Raw genomic sequence first — 19,619 nt, 5'->3', positions numbered from 1 at the left:
TTGACTTTGGATGACTTCGTCTCCGGATGAATCCTGTTCCGGATAACTCCAACTATGGACTGCTACGATTGATTCCGGACGGCTCTGACCTCAAATAATTTCGACTCTGATTTCAGATAAATCCAAGTGCGACTTCGACTCCGGATGATTCTGACTTCAACTTCAGACGTGTCTAATTCCAGATAAATCTGATTCCAGATATCTTCGACTCGAGACTACTCCAAATCCCAACGATTTAGACATCGGGCGGCTCTAACTACGGGCGTTAGTTTTGGCGGTTCCAAATTCGCCCGACTCGGAATTGAATTTACCATACCCGTAGCTGGTTCGATACCGTGGATACGTTCCACTCTGACTACAGTCTGCCATCGCTAGCCCAAACCACTGGAAGGGTTGGGGGACGAGAAATTCGATACCTCACGGTGGTTGCGCTCGCTCAATCACGGCGGATTAGCGTACCAATGAAGGTTGATTAGGGAGAGATCAATTGGCTACAAATAGAGCATCGCTTGGGTCGGCCCACCGTTAGTAACGATCAAACCGTTCGCCCGGATACAGCAGAGCATGGCCAAGTCACCGGGCAGCAGGCACATCTTGCAGCTCTCCCAGGAGCAGGCTCGCCACTTTATCGACTCGTTCGACACTGTTCTGCTCGATTGCGATGGTACGGCGTCGTCAAGTATCGATGGGTAACTTAGCAGCACAGAAAATCCGCTAAACCGCAGTCTCCTTCCGCCAGGTGTCCTCTGGACCGTGTTCGACGCCATCCCGGGCGCTGACAAAGCCCTGCAGCTGCTTCAGACGCACGGCAAGCGCGTCAAGTTCATCACTAACAACAGTGTGCGGCCGTTCGCGAGCTACCGGCAGCAGCTGCTCGCACTGGGCCTGGACGTGCAGGAGTCGGACATCGTACATCCGGCCCGCTCCATCGTCCAGTATCTCCGGGCGCGCCAGTTCGAAGGTTTGATCTACTGTCTCGGCACGGAACAGTTCAAGGGCAGCTTGCGGGAGGCCGGCTACCAGCTAATCGACGGTCCGCACCAACCGTTGCCCGAGTCCTTCCGGGAGATCATTGCGACCGTGCACGACGATGCACCCGTGCGAGCCGTCATCGTCGACGTTGACTTTAACGCCAACTATCCGAAGCTGATGCGGGCGGAGATGTATCTGCGGCGCCGTGCCGACTGTTTGCTTATAGCCGGTGCGTCCGACAAGACGATCCACGTGCGGGACGGCTGCGAGATCATTGGGCCGGGCTGGTTCGTGGAGATGCTGGAGCGGGCGGTCGGTAGGCGGGCGGTACTGCTCGGCAAGCCCGGCTACCAGCTGCGGGCCGGTGTGGTGCAGGAGTACGGGCTGGAGTGTCCGGGCCGTACGCTGCTCGTGGGCGATATGCTCGCGCAGGACATGCGGTTCGGGGCGCTGTGCGGTTTCCAGAAGCTGCTGGTGCTGTCGGGCGGTACCACGCAGGAGCAGATGGAGCAGGCTGCCAACTCGCTCGACGAGCCGGACTACCATGCGGACAGTGTGGCGGATTTGGTTCGACTGTTTGAACGAATCGACGACTAATGCTCTGCCCTATATAGGGTAGGGAACATTTAAAGAACCATTCTATGTACTGCTGGATAGTTGAAGTTTTTCTAATGATAATAAAAAGAAGCTTTTGAAGGAGACGTTTCCATTGCAAGTTTCGATTGGGTTTCTTTCATAAATAACAATTTAATGCTCGCGGTATAAATTAGAAGCATGTTTAATGATACGTTTAATTGGACGGTAGATCTTGAAATTAAGTTTAACATAGTGGAGTATAACGTTTTTATATTAATTTATAATTCAACCATGAACGGTTCTCTTGTAGGACGGGTTTCGATTCTCTCCTAGATGTTTTGATAATACTGTAAATAATTAAATAACCAGCCACGGAGCCCAGTGAAGTCCCTCTAATGCCCGGATCGTAGATCGAATGAAAGTGAAAGTGAAATTATATTTTTTGCTATATTTCATTAAATTTAAATCAAAACATGGCTTATCGTACACCGTAAGAAAGTAAATTTAATTTTCCAATAACAGTGGAGCGCCGTTTATCCGGGTACCTTTTATCCGGCTATTCGTTTATCCGTGCTGTTGAGAAATGACAGTTCAATACAAAGGTGACATTGCGTTCTGAGGAGGATATTTGAAAAAAAACGGTTATCAGAGAACATTGTGCAAAACAAAAAACACTATAATTCATGGCAAATTTCAAATAATCTAATTGGAAAAAAACGTCAAGGCTATAAAAATTTGCTAATTTATATTAAAAAATAAAATAATTTTCAAACAAAAATCAAGAATTTGTGCTTAAATATATTAATTGACTCATTATCCGTGTTTTCGCATATCCGGGTGGGGTCAAGTTCCGATGAGCCCGGATGAACGACGCTCCACTGTATTGAAACTATAAAACATGGTAACATAATGAATTAAATGCATTAAACCTTGGCGAGAATTCACTGTGCCTATTTTTGCATTAAGTCTTTTTCGTGAGAATGTTGCAAACTGTAAAATGACCGCTTCTATCATTGTATGCTAAGTTGTTGAAGTACGTTTTAAAATAAAATAAAAAATAATTTATTTTTCCAATATCTTATAGACTTATTGCCAGTGCTGCAAAATGTCATGGGTATCACGAGATTTTCCCCAACGAAAACAATGAACATATGTGGTACGTGGTAGCTTGATGCTCATTGCTGATAGTCAATAAACGTGCGTCATGATATGCTGAACACGACATGTGAATTTATGAGACCAACGCGGTACTCTGACTGACAAGCTTAGCTTAATGTCGGCGCAAGCCTAATCATGATTTATTCTGGCTGTGAACAGTGCTGCCGGTCTGGTGGTACAGTCGTCAACTCGTACGACGTAACAACATGCCCGTCATGGGTTCAAGCCCCGAATAGACCGTGCCCCCATACGTAGGACTGGCTATCCTGCTGTGGTAACGTGAAAAGTCACTGAAAGCCAAGCTCACTTCACTAGTGGGTACAGGCAGGCCTTGACCGACAGCGGTTGTTGTGCCAAAGAAGAAGAAGAACAGTGCTGCTAAATGCCACTGTTTCAGTCATCAACACTCATGACTGAAATGAAGCTCAAATCAGATCACTTACACAACTGAGATGATCAGTGACGATACTCAAACAGTTGCAGAATCAATCACATGCTTGTTGACATTTAGTTTACATTTAGCATGTGTTGGTCGCACCAACTGTTAGAGGCTCGCCTCTGATCATTGTCATGACTATGTCAGTGACATTTTGTAAAACTGATCACAGCAAAAAAAAAGTCATGACATAGTGACTGACCAAGTGATGGTCGCAAACATGTCATGAGCATGTATTAGTCACACCAACCGTTCTGAGTATCACCTCTGATTATCACAATTGAGTACGTGACGTTGATATGGATTTTGTTTCAGTCAGATTTTTTTATGACATTGTTAGTGACATTTTGCAGCACTGCTTATTGCTAACCAGACAGTGAAGTATTGCTAGGGAAGAACGTCCCTGGCGATGCAACGATTTACCTTTCGCCTTCTATGGGAATCGTTTCATGGACCAACCACCATTGGTGCCGCAGCAAGGATGTAAACTTTTCGATATGTTATTGAAATTATTCTGTTTTTTCCTATTTCGTTTTTTTTTTGTTTTGTCACTTAAATACTGTCGAGCTTTTCATATCGACCTTACATAGATATCTGCTTGGAAAGCATCACAACTATAACCATGTTTTGGTTTGTCTACTAACTTACATCAGTCCTGAGGGCCGAACCAGAATTTTGTTTTCTTGACGCGCCATGCTAGATATTTATACATGCTATCACATTAGTGGTAAAAAGTGGTATTATTGCTGCTGTTTGCAATATCATTTTCAACAACTAGTATCTGTTTCTACGATACGAACTACACGCTGCCCCCGAGCATCCGAAATCACTCGTGTGCGAAGCATAATGTATAACTTTCAGACAAATAGCAGCAAACGGACGTTATGGTGTTTCTCGATCTTGATAGCAATAAGAACAATCGTATTAAATCTTAACAATATGTAGAGGCACTTAACTTGTACTAGTACTTGTCACAGCTAATCTGTGCGGATGGCAAAGTTTATCTGGGCGGTCAGAGAGCGGTGAAGCTAACATTTTCTGTCAATGGCATTCTGTTATACATTACACTGTTACGGTACGACTGCCTTAACCTTTACGTTGTTTTGTGTAATTATTTGAAATTGTTTTGGTTCTTCGCTTCATCACATTATAATACCGAATTGGCTGTGGTTTCAGGGTATGTTTCCCGTGTTTGCTTGGTTGAGTTGTAACTTAATATTTTAATACTCATAATATCATAAATATAGTAGTAATAATGAATATATAAAAAAAAGTCGCAAGACTGGCACTGGCAACGGATTTGTCTGTCGCTCGAATCGAATTGGAATCTGAATGAGGTTGTTTTTTACACTACGTCGTGCGTGAAATTGCATCCAAATTTGGCACGATGATTATCTCGTGCTTGTGCCATGTGCCTCCCATCTGCCCGTAACATGAAATACCTACTTCAGATCATACGCAAAAAGTGCCTTAGCCTTGGTCCGTAGAACACTGCACACTGATTCGCGCAAATGAAAAATGTACCGTAAAAAGGCATTATTCAGCACACATTTATCAAAACCAATATTATAACCCTTCGTCGGCACACGGGACAGCTGTCCAATTGTAGCCCACATTCCCTGCAGCACACTTAAAAACAAAACAAAAAAAAAAAAAAAGAATCAAAGTTAATATTCAACAACGCATACTCCAGCGTGAATTGCTTACATAGATGGCGACACGGTATCAGGAGCGCGTTCGCCTCCCGGTCCATGCATATTTTGCACAGTAAGGCTGAAGTCTGTCCGGACCGATTCCCTGCGGGCTGGGCTGCGCCTGCGCCTGATGGCTCCGGCTGGGATGGACTGGACTCGGTAGCGACGATCGGTTCATTTTCTATGTAAGGGCAGTTGGGCGACAACTGAGCGTGCTTCTGCCAAGGATCATCGGTCCGGCGCCAGCCGCCGAGGGTTAAGCCGCAGTCGAAGCAGTGCACCTTATCGTCTACCCCTCTCCAGCAGAATCCGGCATTGGCCAAACGCAACGGATTTATTATGTTTCTGTAGGGCCAGTTCCTAAATGACCGTTGACGCCCTGAACGCACCAAGTACACTACTCTGCGGTCTTGCCGCGCCGCTCGTCTGTTTCGTCGTTGGGAAGGCATTTTGTGCGTACGCAGCTCGTTGGCTTGGTGGAGATGTTTGCTCAAGGACTATAGCACCTTATGCCGAACGACGACGGCCCAAGTAGTACCACTGTACGAGAGTGCGGAAGGAATCGAATTTAGTGTCCCGTACGCCCTTAACTCCTCAGCACTGCCTTCCCGCTAGTGCGGCAAATGGCTGCGCAAGTGTGAGCCAGTTGCGATTATTATTATTATTATTTTGCGCAAAGCCATGAAGCCACCGCCCTGCGGAGAGGCTACTTTACGAGGGCCATAAAACTTACCCCAAGTGCGTATCTGTGCGCTTCCGAAGGCTCTCCTCTGCTTTCTCTCGCTCGCGTGATGCTACACTCGGCTGCTTGATCTCGGCGTAAATTTGGATGTTTGTTCAGTTTGATGGCCGAAAGCTACGTTTTATAACGAAAATTTGTTGAAATTTTAGCACGAACGGTAGCTCGTTTGGCAATGCGAGTGAGTGGCCGGAATGTTGAGTCACAACTGTGTTTCAAACCGATTTTGAAGTTTGTCAGCGGTCTGCTACAAACCGTGCTGCCGGTTGATATTAGCTGCTATATATGCATCGCCCAAGATATTGATACGATGTCATGAGTAGATTGTGCATTAAATTTTCATTATTTAGCCGGTTTAGCCACCATGTCTCACCTTAGCATCGTTGTTGAGGATAAAAGCTGGTACAGATTGAGGTGTGGATCAAAATTTAAATTTAATAACTATTTTGTAACCAGCAATCTATGTGTGATTTTTGAACTTTCATTTCAAAATGCTTCTTTGAGGAAACGGACTCTATCTGTGCTATACCTCGTAGCTGTATAAACCGGTTACAGTACGGGGTGTTTCCCAGAAAACCAATTCGCTTTGTTGATGATCGAGGGGTATGAAACTATTTTTTTATTGACGCTTTTTATGGGACAAGCGTTTGTAGTAGTGATGGGCGGGTCGACCCGAACCTATCGGGTCGGAGCCATCCGTAAGCGACCCGGAGTCGTTCGGGTCGACCCGAAAGGTACAAGTAGGTTCAGTGGGTGCAACGACTCCGGTAGGTGCGAGAAAGCATAAGCGACTCCGACCCGTTGGTGCAGCGAGTTCGGGTCGGGTCGGGTCACGGTAGGTTCAGTTTGACCCGAGGGTGCAGCGAGTTCGGGTCGACCCGATAGATCAGTAGGTGCGAGAAAGCATAAGCGACTCCGACCCGTTGGTGCGGCGAGTTCGGGTCGGGTCGGATCAAGATAGGTTCAATATGACCCGACCCGACACGAACTCGCCGCACCAACGGGTCGGAGTCGCTTATGCTTTCTCGCACCTACTGATCTATCGGGTCGACCCGAACTCATTGCACCCGCGGGTCGGATTTGATTCCGACTCCGACCTAGCGCACCCGCTGCACCCACGGGTCGGAATCGATTCCGACTGGCTTGCACCCGACTCCGGGTCGGGTCGTGAAATGAATCGTATGACCCAACACTAGTTTGTAGCGCCTCGGTTAACCTTCAACAGGATATGATTTTCAGTTTCAGGCTGAACATATTTTTGGGGCCCTTCACGATTCTAGTCAGCTTTTTGTATGGAGTTTGACAGTTGGAGGCTGAAATCATGTAAACACTAGTTAGACCGACTCGCTAGAAACCAGACTGCAAGCTGGCATTCCACACCGGCTACGAGCAGACGAAGATGTAACGCTACACCGGCCACGAGCGGACAACGGCGACATGCGCAAGTAATGCGACACGCAGACCGATCGTGAGAACGGACCAATGCAGCCAGCAACCAGCGGCTTCGTTAGAACATTAGCTCGTTAGGTTTAGTCAGTCGAAGTCGAAGTCTAGAGTCAGCCAGATATAGATCATAGTTTAGCTTTAGTCAGGAGTAATCCTGTTTGTGTAAAATAAAAATCTTTTTTTATGGCCAACCGGCCTAGATAAAGATTAACTGGCGCCCGAATAGGGACCTCTAGTGAAGTGAAAATCAAGTGACGAGTAGTGATCGCGAAAGAGCGTAATCACACCGTGCTTAGAACATCTCCCGATCGCAGATTGCAGCCGTGTGTATGAGCACCTAAGTAGCCGGTAGCAGCCAATAACTCGTTGCCGGAGGAAAGGGACAACGCCGACACACCGAGAAGGAAAAATTCACCGGAGGCCCGAGCAACAGAAAACCAACCCCGTCAGAGGAGGTGAAGCAACCAGCCCCGTAAGAAGGGTGAAGCATGAATTTATTAATGTAAGTAAAACTTTCAATCATAGTAAGTATAAACATTTATTAAAGCGACAAAAATATTAAAACATTATAATCAGTGTTAAAGTGAGTGATTAGTGAGTGAAAAGAAAATCATTATCACAAAAGTTAAGTCAAACTGGAGGAATTAGTTCAATCATTACGACAATTCTCAGTCACAGTAAAATCTATAGATAACGAAGAAAAACTAACAAACAAAGATATGGAGGCACTAGCTGGCAGAATTGCAGCTTTAGAAGCACGTTTTAGTGAAAGCAATGTTACAGATGATTTTCAAGACCCACCACTTTTTTTTACAAAACAAGATGGTAGTGCAGTAGATCCCGAATCTTTCGAAAAAATCCCTGGAGTTGTAAAAGATCTCCCAATTTTCTGCGGTGACCCAAGTGAACTTAATAGCTGGATCAATGACGTAGATGGGATAATCCGACTATACCAAACTATATCTAGCCATAGTTTGGAAAAGCAAAATAAATTCCACATGATTTGTAAATTCATACGTAGAAAAATTAGAGGTGAAGCCAACGATGCTTTAGTAGCATCTAACGTAGGGATAAATTGGAATATGATGAGGAAAACTCTCATAACTTATTATGGAGAGAAGCGAGATTTGGAAACTCTCGATTTTCAACTTATGAGTGTCTACCAAAAGGTCGAACTTTGGAAGTTTATTACGACGAGGTTAATAGACTTCTTTCACTTATTGCAAATCAGATACAGACAGACGATAGATTTAACCATCCGGAAGCTTCGAAAGCTATGATTGGAACATACAACAAGAAAGCGATCGATGCTTTTATCAGAGGTCTCGATGGGGACGTTTATAAATTTATTCGTAACTACGAACCAACATCCTTAGCAGCAGCCTACAGCTATTGCATTTCTTTTCAAAACCTAGAGTGCCGTAAGATGCTAACAAAACCAAAACATTTTAACACACCCCCGTCAGCCCCCAGAAACCAAATACCATTGCCCACACCTCATCTACCACCAAGAGTGTTCCAACACCAACAAAGACCAATGACAGCGAACAACGTAAGACCTCATTTTGCGCACCACCCACCGATTCAAAATTTTGCAGGAAATTTTACACAACGTCCTGTTTGGAATCAACCAAATCAGCAAAGACCAATTTTTCAGCGCACAAATTTTAATCAACCAAATCAGATGAAAAATTTTACACAGCAGAGAAACAATTTTCGCCAAAATGGACCTGAACCAATGGAAATAGACCCATCAATTAGGTCACATCAAGTTAATTATGCGAACAGGCCGAACTCCTCAAACATTCGTCCATTGAAAAGACAAAGAGCTTTCAATATTGAAGCAGTTCCGCGACGTGAATTAGAACCGACTTCATATGAAGATAATCTCTACGATGATGATGTCGAAAGTCAGGCGTCATACGAACGATATATGAGAAATGTAGAAAAGCAAGAAAAACTAAATGAAAATTCTCATTACGACGAAATTTCTCGCGAAGCAGAATTAAATTTTTTAGGTTAAAATCAGCTTTACCATATTTTATATACCATGGTAAGGCAGGTCAACAAATTAAAATTCTAATCGACACTGGATCTAATAAAAATTTCATCAACCCTTTACATGCGAAAATTTCTCACGACGTTATAAAACCATTTTTTGTATCATCTGTGGGAGGAGATTTACTCATCACAAAATATTCACAAGCTCAAATATTTGCCCCTTATTCCGATGTAAATGTCAAATTTTATCATTTGCAGGGACTAAAATCATTTGACGCCATAATAGGTTATGATACCATCAAAGAAATGGGAGCATTTGTAGACGCTAAAAGAGACAATCTAGTTCTTGAAAATTTTATAATACCTCTCTCACTTCATCCATTACAGGAAGTTAACAGAATTGAAATAAGAGACACACATCTTAACCACCAAGAAAAAGAAAAATTACATTTATTTCTTAACAAGTTTCAAGATTTATTCCAGCCACCCGACGAAAAGTTGCCCTTTACAACAAAGGTAGAAGCAACCATAGCCACGAATGATACGGAACCAATTTACTGTAAGTCATACCCATACCCTTTGTCCCTCAAACAGGAAGTGGAAACACAGAAAAAAAAAATTATTAAATAATGGTATAATTCGACCATCTAGGTCACCATATAATTCACCTGTGTGGATAGTTCCCAAAAAGGTTGACGCATCTAACGAAAAAAAATATCGACTTGTGATCGATTACAGAAAAATAAACCTGAAAACTAAAAGCGATAGATATCCCATTCCCGATACTTCAACAGTACTTGCCAATCTAGGAAATAATAAATATTTTACAACACTCGATCTAGCATCGGGATTTCACCAGATTCGTTTAGCAGAAAAAGATATCGAAAAAACCGCCTTTTCCATCAATAATGGAAAATACGAATTTTAAGATTACCTTTCGGTCTGAAAAATGCACCTTCGATTTTTCAGAGAGTCATGGACGATGTTCTTAGAGAACATATTGGAAAAATTTGTCACGTATACATAGACGATATAATAGTCTTTGGAAAAACATTCGACGAACATCTGAAAAACTTGGAAATTGTTTTGAATACATTACGAGAAGCCAATTTTAAAATACAGCCAGACAAATCAGAGTTTTTAAGAACAGAAGTTGAATTCTTAGGATTCATTGTTTCAGAATATGGCTTGAAACCAAATGAGAAAAAGATAGAAAGTATCTTAAAATACCCCGAACCTCAAACTATTCGAGAACTAAGATCATTTTTAGGACTGTCTGGATATTACAGAAGATTTGTTAAAAATTATGCAGCTTTAGCAAAACCTTTAACAAAACTTTTAAGAGGGGAGGATGGCCAAGGCCACTGCAAAATTACAAAAAATCAATCTAAAAATTTTCCGATAAAATTAGATGATGATGCCAAACGCGCTTTCAAAACTCTTAAGGAAGTTTTATCATCCGATGATGTTTTAGCATACCCCGATTTTGATCATGATTTTATTTTAACTACCGACGCTTCTGACAAAGCAGTCGGAGCTGTTCTTTCCCAGAACGTTAATGGTGTTGAAAAACCAATAACATTCATATCTAGAACACTATCAAAAACAGAAGAGAATTATGCTACAAACGAAAAAGAAATGCTTGCTATAGTTTGGGCTTTACATTCTCTACGTAATTACATTTACGGTGCAAAAATAATAATATTAACAGATCACCAACCTTTAACATATGCAATGTCACCAAAAAATAACAATGCAAAATTAAAGCGATGGAAAGCATTCATAGAGGAACATAACTATGAGCTAAGTTACAAACCTGGAAAAACCAACGTGGTAGCTGATGCTCTTTCACGCATACAAATTAACTCACTAACTCCTACACAACACTCTGCCGAAGAAGATGATCTTTCTTTTATCCCTTCTACCGAAGCTCCAATTAATGTTTTCCGAAACCAATTAATTTTTCAAAAGGTACTATTAGTTCCTACGAGTTTGTAAACCCCTTTCCTAAGTTTAAAAGGCACACTTTCATAGAACCACAATTTTCAATCGATTTTATAAAAGACAAACTTAAGAGATTCATGATACCTGGTATAATAAATGGCATATTCACTGATGAGCCAACCATGGGGATCATTCAAGAAACCTTTAAAAATCTATTCAATATATCAACCATGAAAGCAAGATTTTCACAAACTCAAGTTCAAGACATTTGTGATCAAGAACAACAGATAGAAGAAATTCGTAAAATACATAACTTTGCTCATAGAAACGCTAAGGAAAATTCATTACAAGCTGTAAAAAAATTTTATTTCCCTTCCATGAGAAACAAGATAGAACAATATGTTAAAAACTGCGAAACTTGCAAAGTAGAAAAATACGAAAGAAGACCCCTGAATACATACCAGTTAAAACACCAATCCCAAAATATCCAGGAGAAATTGTTCATGTTGATATATTTGCGTATAATGCAAATTTTTATTCATCTCGTCAATGGACAAATTTTCGAAATATTTGAAATTAAAACCAATTAAATCAAAATCCATAGCAGACGTTAAGGAAGTACTGCTACAATTATTATACGATTGGAATTTGCCTAGACAAATTATATTTGATAACGAATGTACATTTGTATCGAACGTCATAGAGCAGTCCATACTAAATTTAGGTGTATCAATTTTTAAGACACCAGTGAATAGATCAGAGTCAAATGGACAAGTGGAACGTTGTCACTCCACGATCAGAGAAATCGCAAGATGTACAAAAGGTTTGAATCCAGACATGAGCTTAATTACCTTAATACAACAAGCCGTGTATAAGTATAATAATACTATTCATTCTTTTACAAAAGAGACTCCCAGAAAAGTATATATTGGAGAGCAATCAGAAGAACTTTCATTTAGAGATAGATCAAAATTAAAAGAAAAAATTGAGAGTAAAATTATAAAAATATTTGAAGAAAAAAATGAAAAGATTAAAGATGATAAGTACCAAGATTACGAACCGAATCAATTTGCGTATGAAAAAATAAAACTATGAATAAGCGTGACAGTCGTTATAAGACAGTGGTAGTTAAGGAAAATCATCCAACGTATATAATAGATTCGAACAATCGAAAAATCCACAAAATAAATTTAAGAAAAAATTAATGATATAATTATGATTTAATTAATTTTCTATTACAGAATCGCGTTTTTCACCCTATATGGTGTTCTACAAGCTAGCATAAACATTTTCGACATAACAAACAACCCATTGGCTATTGTTCCGTTAGGACAAGCAAAAATTAGGATCGGATACTTGAGGACGATTCATCCAATTGATCTTACCGAGCTAGAAGAGATAATTTCTAGAGTTTTTGAAAATAGCACAAACAGTACAGGAAAATCCCCATTGCAAAGTTTAATTAATTTGAAGCTCGAAAAACTTAACGCCACAATTTCTAAGATTAGGCCACGTAGACTTCGAACGAAAAGATGGAACAGTATAGGTACCGCCTGGAAGTGGATAGCTGGCAGTCCCGACGCAGAAGATCTAACGATAATCAACACCACCCTGAATTCGCTCATCCTACAAAACAACGAGCAGCTATTAATCAATAATGGTCTCAGCAGAAGATTCCAAGAAACAACCAATATTGCTAATCATGTTATCGACCTTCAGAATAGGATCCAAAGGGAACATCAAACTGAGATACAACAGATCATTAAGATAGCAAACCTAGACGCATTACAAGCCCATATAAAAACACTCCAAGAAGCCATACAAGCCGCTAAGCATGGGATACCGAATAGCGAACTACTATCAATAGAAGACTTAAACACCGTTGCAGAATTTCTGGCACAAAATGGCATTTACTATACATCAGTTGAAGAAATGTTAACACAAGCCACAGCACAAGTTACCATGAATTCAACACACGTGATATTTATGCTAAAGTTTCCACGTCTATCCTATGAAACTTATGAGTACAACTATATCGACTCTATCATACAAAATGATAAGAGAATCTTAATCAAGCATAACTACATAATCCGGAATCTAACCCATATGTTCGAATTACCGCAGCCCTGTATCGATCAGAGCAGCCACCAGCTTTGCGAAAGTAAAGATCTGGAAGAGCCTTCACGCTGCATACGACAACTCGTACAAGGGGAGCATACAGAATGTATGTACGAAAAGGTGTATTCAACGGGATTAGTTAAACACATTAACAATGCGAATATTCTATTGAATGATGCCACTGCCGAAATTTCATCCAACTGCAGCAATATAAACCACATTCTTAATGGATCATATCTCATACGATTTCACAACTGCAATATCTTTATTAACGGAGAACTCTTTCCCAGCACAGAAGTTTCGATAACCGGTAAACCATATATATCAACCCTTGGCCTTATCGCTAAAGAAGACGGCATCAGAGACGAACCTTCAATTGAACATCTTCGAAACATAACATTGCAGCACAGAGAGAAACTACATACCATCAGCCTGGTTAATAATTCACTCACATGGAAACTTCATATCTTTGGGTCAATTGGGCTAACGACAATTGTTCTGATAACAATAGCAATTTTATATTTCATTACCAGTATAAGAAGAACGAAAATAAGCCTCAACATTCCAACGAACAACACCAACCGACAGGATGTCCACCACATAGAAACCTTCGTGAAAAAACCCACAACATTCCATGCTCTCGGCAGACTTTGAGGGCAAAGTCATCTAAGAAGGGAGGAGTTAGACCGACTCGCTAGAAACCAGACTGCAAGCTGGCATTCCACACCGGCTACGAGCAGACGAAGATGTAACGCTACACCGGCCACGAGCGGACAACGGCGACATGCGCAAGTAATGCGACACGCAGACCGATCGTGAGAACGGACCAATGCAGCCAGCAACCAGCGGCTTCGTTAGAACATTAGCTCGTTAGGTTTAGTCAGTCGAAGTCGAAGTCTAGAGTCAGCCAGATATAGATCATAGTTTAGCTTTAGTCAGGAGTAATCCTGTTTGTGTAAAATAAAAATCTTTTTTTATGGCCAACCGGCCTAGATAAAGATTAACTCACTCCATACAAAACCACACACAAAACTAGCCTTTGATTTTCAGTCTAGATTATTCTAGCCTCAAAGCTAGTATTAGATTCCAGTACCTGCTCGAAAAAATGACCGGTGAAGTTTACATTAATTAATTTTATTAATCTTCAATTTTGGTGACACTGGATCAAGGGAGATGTTAAGGGAATAATTTAGGATTTAGGTGTAGGATAAGTTTTAAGTACTTTATTTGTCACAGCCTCAAAAGTGCAAGACACAATGTTGGTAAATAAATAAATAAATAAATAAATGAATAAATAAATAAAAAAAAATAAACAAACAAATAAATAAATAAATAAATAAATAAATAAATAAATAAATAAATAAATAAATAAATAAATAAATAAATAAATAAATAAATAAATAAATAAATAAATAAATAAATAAATAAATGAATAAATAAATAAATAAATAAATAAATAAATAAATAAATAAATAAATAAATAAAAATAAATCAATCAATCAATCCCAAGGTTCATTGAAGAGATCAGGTGATGGAATATATCATCAAAGTGTATGTAGTCCAGGTGGTCTCATGGCATGTTTTTTATAACCACCCTACCAGCATTAAACGGCTTTGAAGGCATTCAGAAGGCATTTAAGGCCTTAGTCGCCTTAGAAGGCGAATAAAGATTTCAACCGAAACTTTCTCGGCTGTAACGGGTTCTCTTCGAAATCTTTCAACTTTTTGATTCAACGAGAACAGATAGCTTGCCGCCATCTTAGCTTGTTTATATACTGGTTTGGCACCCTCACCAATGTAACTGCCAAATAGAGCAGTGACAACGCTTTTGGTTCCAAACTGAGAAGGCGTGTGTTCAAATCCTGATTTTTATGATTTTTTTCTTTTTTTTTAGTTCTTTTTAAATTAATATTTTCTTGCTATAATTAATACAAACAAAATTTTATGTGAAGCAAAAACATATAATACCTTTTAAAAAACATAATAATTACATTATGTTCACCCTTCATTATCAGGATGGGAGAAATATGTATCTCATTTCTCCTTTTATTATAATTATCGAAATGAAATGAGAATTTATCAAATATTAACACCTTTCAACGGGTTGGTCTTTAACAACCGAATAATGCAGACCATATTTAATAAAGTGAAATAGCTCAGAGCTTAACGCAAGAGAACAAATTTGTACAAAAGATACCTGTTTTACAACAAAAAACTTTAATGCAAAACTCTGTGGCGATATTTCCCAAGCACCACAGATTAAACTTAAACGACTGGAAAATTGAATATCCATAGAAAAAAAATAAAAGCTCCACAGCTTCATTGGTTTGATCAATAGATCAATCTGAGATTGCGCATCGTGTACAGCAATTATCCGTAGTACGCGATACTCGATATACGCGAATTCGCAGTACGCGATTCCTCTAAATTTGACAGCTCCATGTGTTTTTTGCAAATATTTTAATTTTTTGAAATATTTTATGCTCTTTTTGAATTTCCTTAATGTTCTTAATGCATTTTGCATTAAATTTGTGCAAAAGATACCTATTTTATAACAAAAAACTTTAATGCAAAACTCTGTGGCGATATTTTTCAACCCTCGAACCGGTAGTGTAAACTATTTTTCCATAGGAATCCGCTATACGCGAACACTCGAGATACGCTATTGCGCTCGGTCCCGTACGATAGCGTATATCGGATAATGACTGTATTAATACGGATAAAATCGCATCGGATGAGCGCTGCCACGGGCCTATCTTTTCCTTTTAGGTTGAGAGCTTGAGTCGTTTAGAACCCGTTTAGTGGTCATTTAGTGGATTTGTGGCATTTGCGATGCGATAATCATAATGAAAAAGCGAATATTAGATCTAATGGTCGTTTGGTCCAATTGCACGACTATCAACACTATCTTTCATTTCCCGTCGGTGCAAGTTTGCTCGTTCATACCGACCGAGATGTGTCTGTCCTGTCGGATAGTTGTCAGAGCGCAGCCTTAGCGGGCTTTTTGCCGCTTGGGGGATTTTGGCCGCCCGCGTGACGTGACGACGTTAGCGGTGTCACAACAAACCAAAAATCCCCGTCTCGTGCTGCCAGCGCAAAACTTCGCAGTTGGGGCGTTTTGGGGGTGGATACACCACCCATCCTCGAGGGCTGCACGTATTTTGTTTTCCAAGTAAGGTGAGCGGGTGGGCGGACAGGAAAGGGGAGGGAGTAGAGAAAAGGCAAAGAAACTAATCCATCCATTCGCTCGATTCGCCCCACCAACAGCCGCACAAATAAAGCTTGCGAGATTGCGACCGTGTTTGCCAACGATGAAGTAGACCGTGCGTGTGTGTGAGTGTGTGTAATAGAGAGAAAAAGAGAGAGAGAGAGAGAGGGAGAGAGAGGGAGAGAAGACACGGTGGTAACATAATCCAGCCAGGCCAAAGGGGCTCCGCCAGCGTTGTGTTGTTGTTTGTGAAACAGTCTGCCAAAAAGGTGCAACAAACACTTGCCAGCAGCAGTAGCAGCAAGATGCGGACGGCGCTCGTGTACTACGTGTGTTTCGGTGTGATCTTGCTGGCCCGGGGCAGTGGAAGCGGTGCGCCACCACAGCACCCCGACGCCCCGAATGTGAACGCCACCGTGGCGAAGGTGATCGGTGCGATGCTGGCGGACGGTGGTGAGCGGGACAACGGGACGGTCAGCGCCCAGCAGGAGCACCACGCCGACCGGGGCCAGCGGATAGTGGCGCGGAAGGGCGTGAGCAACGATATGGTCGTCCCGGTGAGGAGCGCCGTCCCGGAGCACCCATCAACAGTCGGTGCGTCCGGTAACGGTACGGCCCACAGACAGGCAAACGCAACGACCGGCACGACGCTGCACGAGTCCACGTCTTCCTCCGGCGCGCACGGTTCCACCCTACCTGCAATCACCAGTGCAAACGCGTCCTCAACCGCACCGAGCTCAGCAACGTCGGCGTCAGCGGTACAGCCGCCACCACAATCAAGGCCGCCCACCAGTGCCAACGCAACAACGACCCAGCGAACGGTCGCGGCTAGCAGCAGCAGTAGCAGCAGCACAACCACCACCACCACCACCACCACCACATCAACCACAACGACTACAACGACAAGTACCACCACGACCACCACCACCACCAAACCTCCAAAGAAGCCAAAGATCACCTACTCGATCGAGGACGAGCCGAACCTGCTGCAGGCGGCGAAACCGGGGTACGGGGCGGCACCGTACGATCCGCAGGTGGACAGCAGCGGCCGGCTGCGCGTCGACGAACCGCTCGCCCAGTTCTCCAAGGAGTATCTGCCGCCGGGCGGCGACCTGCCGAACGGCCGCCGGGAGTACATCGTCCCGATCGTGACGCTCATCTTCGCCATCCCGCTGCTGCTCGGCCTGTTTCTGCTGTCGTACCGGCGGGCGAAGGAGTTCTGGCTGACGCGCCACTACCGGCGAATGGACTTCCTGATCGACGGCATGTACAACTACTGAGTTGTCCCTCCCCCCTCCCCCGCATTCCCATGCCCTGTGGCCCTTCATCTTCCTTCCCGCTTCCAGCGAAATTGGAACAGCAAACGTTAATTAATGTGCGATAAAGTGCCTTCTTGAAGCCCTCTCCCTTTAACCCTCCCCCCCCTTCTTACTGTGGAATTTTCGGCCGAGCCGACAGAGAATCTTTTGGGGACGTTGGCGATCGCCCCATCTTTAGACTAGCTAGTAGAAACGTACATCCCTCCCATCCTGTCTGTGAGGTCAGGACACGCAACTAAAACCGCTAACATTTCCGTTTAATTTGCCTTTTTTTGTTCAGTAGTTTTAGAGAAATCTTTCGCGAAGGTGTTACACCACGTGCGCTTGCCCGTATAACCCACAAAAAATCCAGAGCTAGACACGGTTAGGATCAAATCCTCTCTCCTTCTCCACAGCAGAGCAGGCAGACACTGTAGGTGTAGTACAGGCGAAGGGTTAACCGGTCGGGATGAGTCCCCTCCCATCCAAGCCGCCAAAAAAGGGAAATGGAAAACGTGAAACTCATAACAAAATCATAAAAATGCGAAAGCAAAGAAAAAACAAAACAGAAAGGAAGCGTTCGTACGTTTCGTTCATGTCTCTGTTACGCTGGTAGTAGTAGTAGTAGTAATAGTCGTACGTACGAAGGGTAGGACAGGGTAAGAGTTAAAATTTAGCGAAACGATATAGTGAAAAAAAGCGATAACAGAAGAAAAAAAATATGAAAAAGTAACAAAACTAAAAGGTAAACCAATTTTTTGGAACTATTACTGTGAGTTATCTCTAGATCAGAGGAAGAGGGAGAGAAGAAGAAAACAAGTATTGTTAACGTATTTCTTTTTTTAAATATTATTATGACAAAATATACTTCGAAGCGAACAGAGGAACACACTAACACACCAGTTAATAATGAAATGTTTGCTTTGCTTTGCTTTCTAAATCTTTAAACTTCAATACTTTCAAAGGAATTCAGTGCTGCAAAATGTCAATGTCATAAAAGATATTCTGACTGAAACAAAATCCATGTCAGCGTCACGTACACTCAATTGTGATAATTAGAGGTGATATTCAAAACGATTGGTGTTGATCCAATGGTATGCATCGTGACATTTTTGCGACGAACGGCTGGTCAGTCACTATGTAATGACTTTTTTTTACTCTGTGAACAATTCTGCAAAATGTCACTGACGTAGTCATGACAAATTCCGGCTGAAGCAAAATTATGTCCGCGTCACGTGCTCTACTTTGATGATCAGTGGTGAGACTCAAACAGTTGGTGCGACCATCACACGCTTGGTGACATTTTGTGCTATCAACTCTTGGTCAGTCGCCTTGGTCGTGACATTTTCTGTGGGTGATAATCACGCGACATCAAAGCTTAACATTTTTCAATTAGTACTCATTGGGGTAGATCCTTACGCCAAGTACGTGGAACGGGATCTATGGAGGTCATCCCGTAACTAAGTGCCCAACTGTGCACTATTTGCGCTGCCGGACCCTTATCTGTGGCTTGGCCGTCCAGTGGGTGTGATAAAACGATAGTCCCTAAGTCTGGTAAGCCCTCTATACGGCGCAGGCTTCATATGCCCGGTAGGAGCGTTGTGCCACCGAAGAAGAGAAAAGCAGCAAGTCAGCTTTTGATACGACATGACCAACATTTCACGCTCAGAGGCGCACACACACGCACACTGCTCGATCTTATCAGTTTCGTAGTTTAGTTGTTGTTGTTTTGAGCAGATGTTGTTGAGATACTGCTACAGTGGAACCCCAAATGGACCAGCTTGGGGCGTTGGTGTACGCGGGCAAGATAGCCTGCGCTTAACCCTCCACCAGTGGTGGCTTAACCGTTTTTAATTGCTTATTTCTTGGCTGATATGAGCTGTATTTGATTGCGTGCTGGGAGTGTGTGTAAAACACAGCTAAACAGTTAAGATTTCCTTTTGCTTTACCTTGAAAAGCTGATAGGCTTCCTTTATGGTTTTAGTCAAAACGGAAAGAATTGTAAGGTACATTTACAACAGTTACGAAT

General features: G+C 42.2%; 2 protein-coding genes across 3 annotated transcripts; both read left to right on the top strand.

Moving 5' to 3' along the window:
- Positions 1-30: 30 nt before the first annotated feature.
- On the top strand, positions 31-1,687 carry LOC120905528 (phosphoglycolate phosphatase 2). Its single transcript, XM_040316386.1, has 2 exons — positions 31-664; positions 740-1,687. The coding sequence occupies exons 1-2, from the start codon at positions 565-567 to the stop codon at positions 1,567-1,569; spliced, it is 930 nt and encodes a 309-aa protein (XP_040172320.1). The 5' UTR covers positions 31-564; the 3' UTR covers positions 1,570-1,687.
- Positions 1,688-16,123: 14,436 nt separating this feature from the next.
- Positions 16,124-18,530, top strand: LOC120906382 (integumentary mucin C.1-like). 2 transcript variants are annotated; one of them, XM_040317995.1, is made up of 2 exons: positions 16,124-16,256; positions 16,352-18,530. In XM_040317995.1, the coding sequence occupies exon 2, from the start codon at positions 16,598-16,600 to the stop codon at positions 17,570-17,572; it is 975 nt and encodes a 324-aa protein (XP_040173929.1). In that variant the 5' UTR covers positions 16,124-16,256; positions 16,352-16,597; the 3' UTR covers positions 17,573-18,530. The 2 variants fall into 2 exon arrangements, with proteins under 2 accessions (XP_040173929.1, XP_040173928.1); XM_040317994.1 differs by having other exon boundaries at positions 16,126-16,261.
- Positions 18,531-19,619: the final 1,089 nt, after the last annotated feature.

The sequence above is a fragment of the Anopheles arabiensis genome, chromosome X (assembly GCF_016920715.1).
Source record: "Anopheles arabiensis isolate DONGOLA chromosome X, AaraD3, whole genome shotgun sequence".
Classification (NCBI taxonomy): Eukaryota; Metazoa; Arthropoda; class Insecta; order Diptera; family Culicidae; genus Anopheles; species Anopheles arabiensis.
The sequence above is the reverse complement of the archived record's forward strand: the minus strand, read 5'-3'. Positions and strand labels throughout refer to the sequence as shown.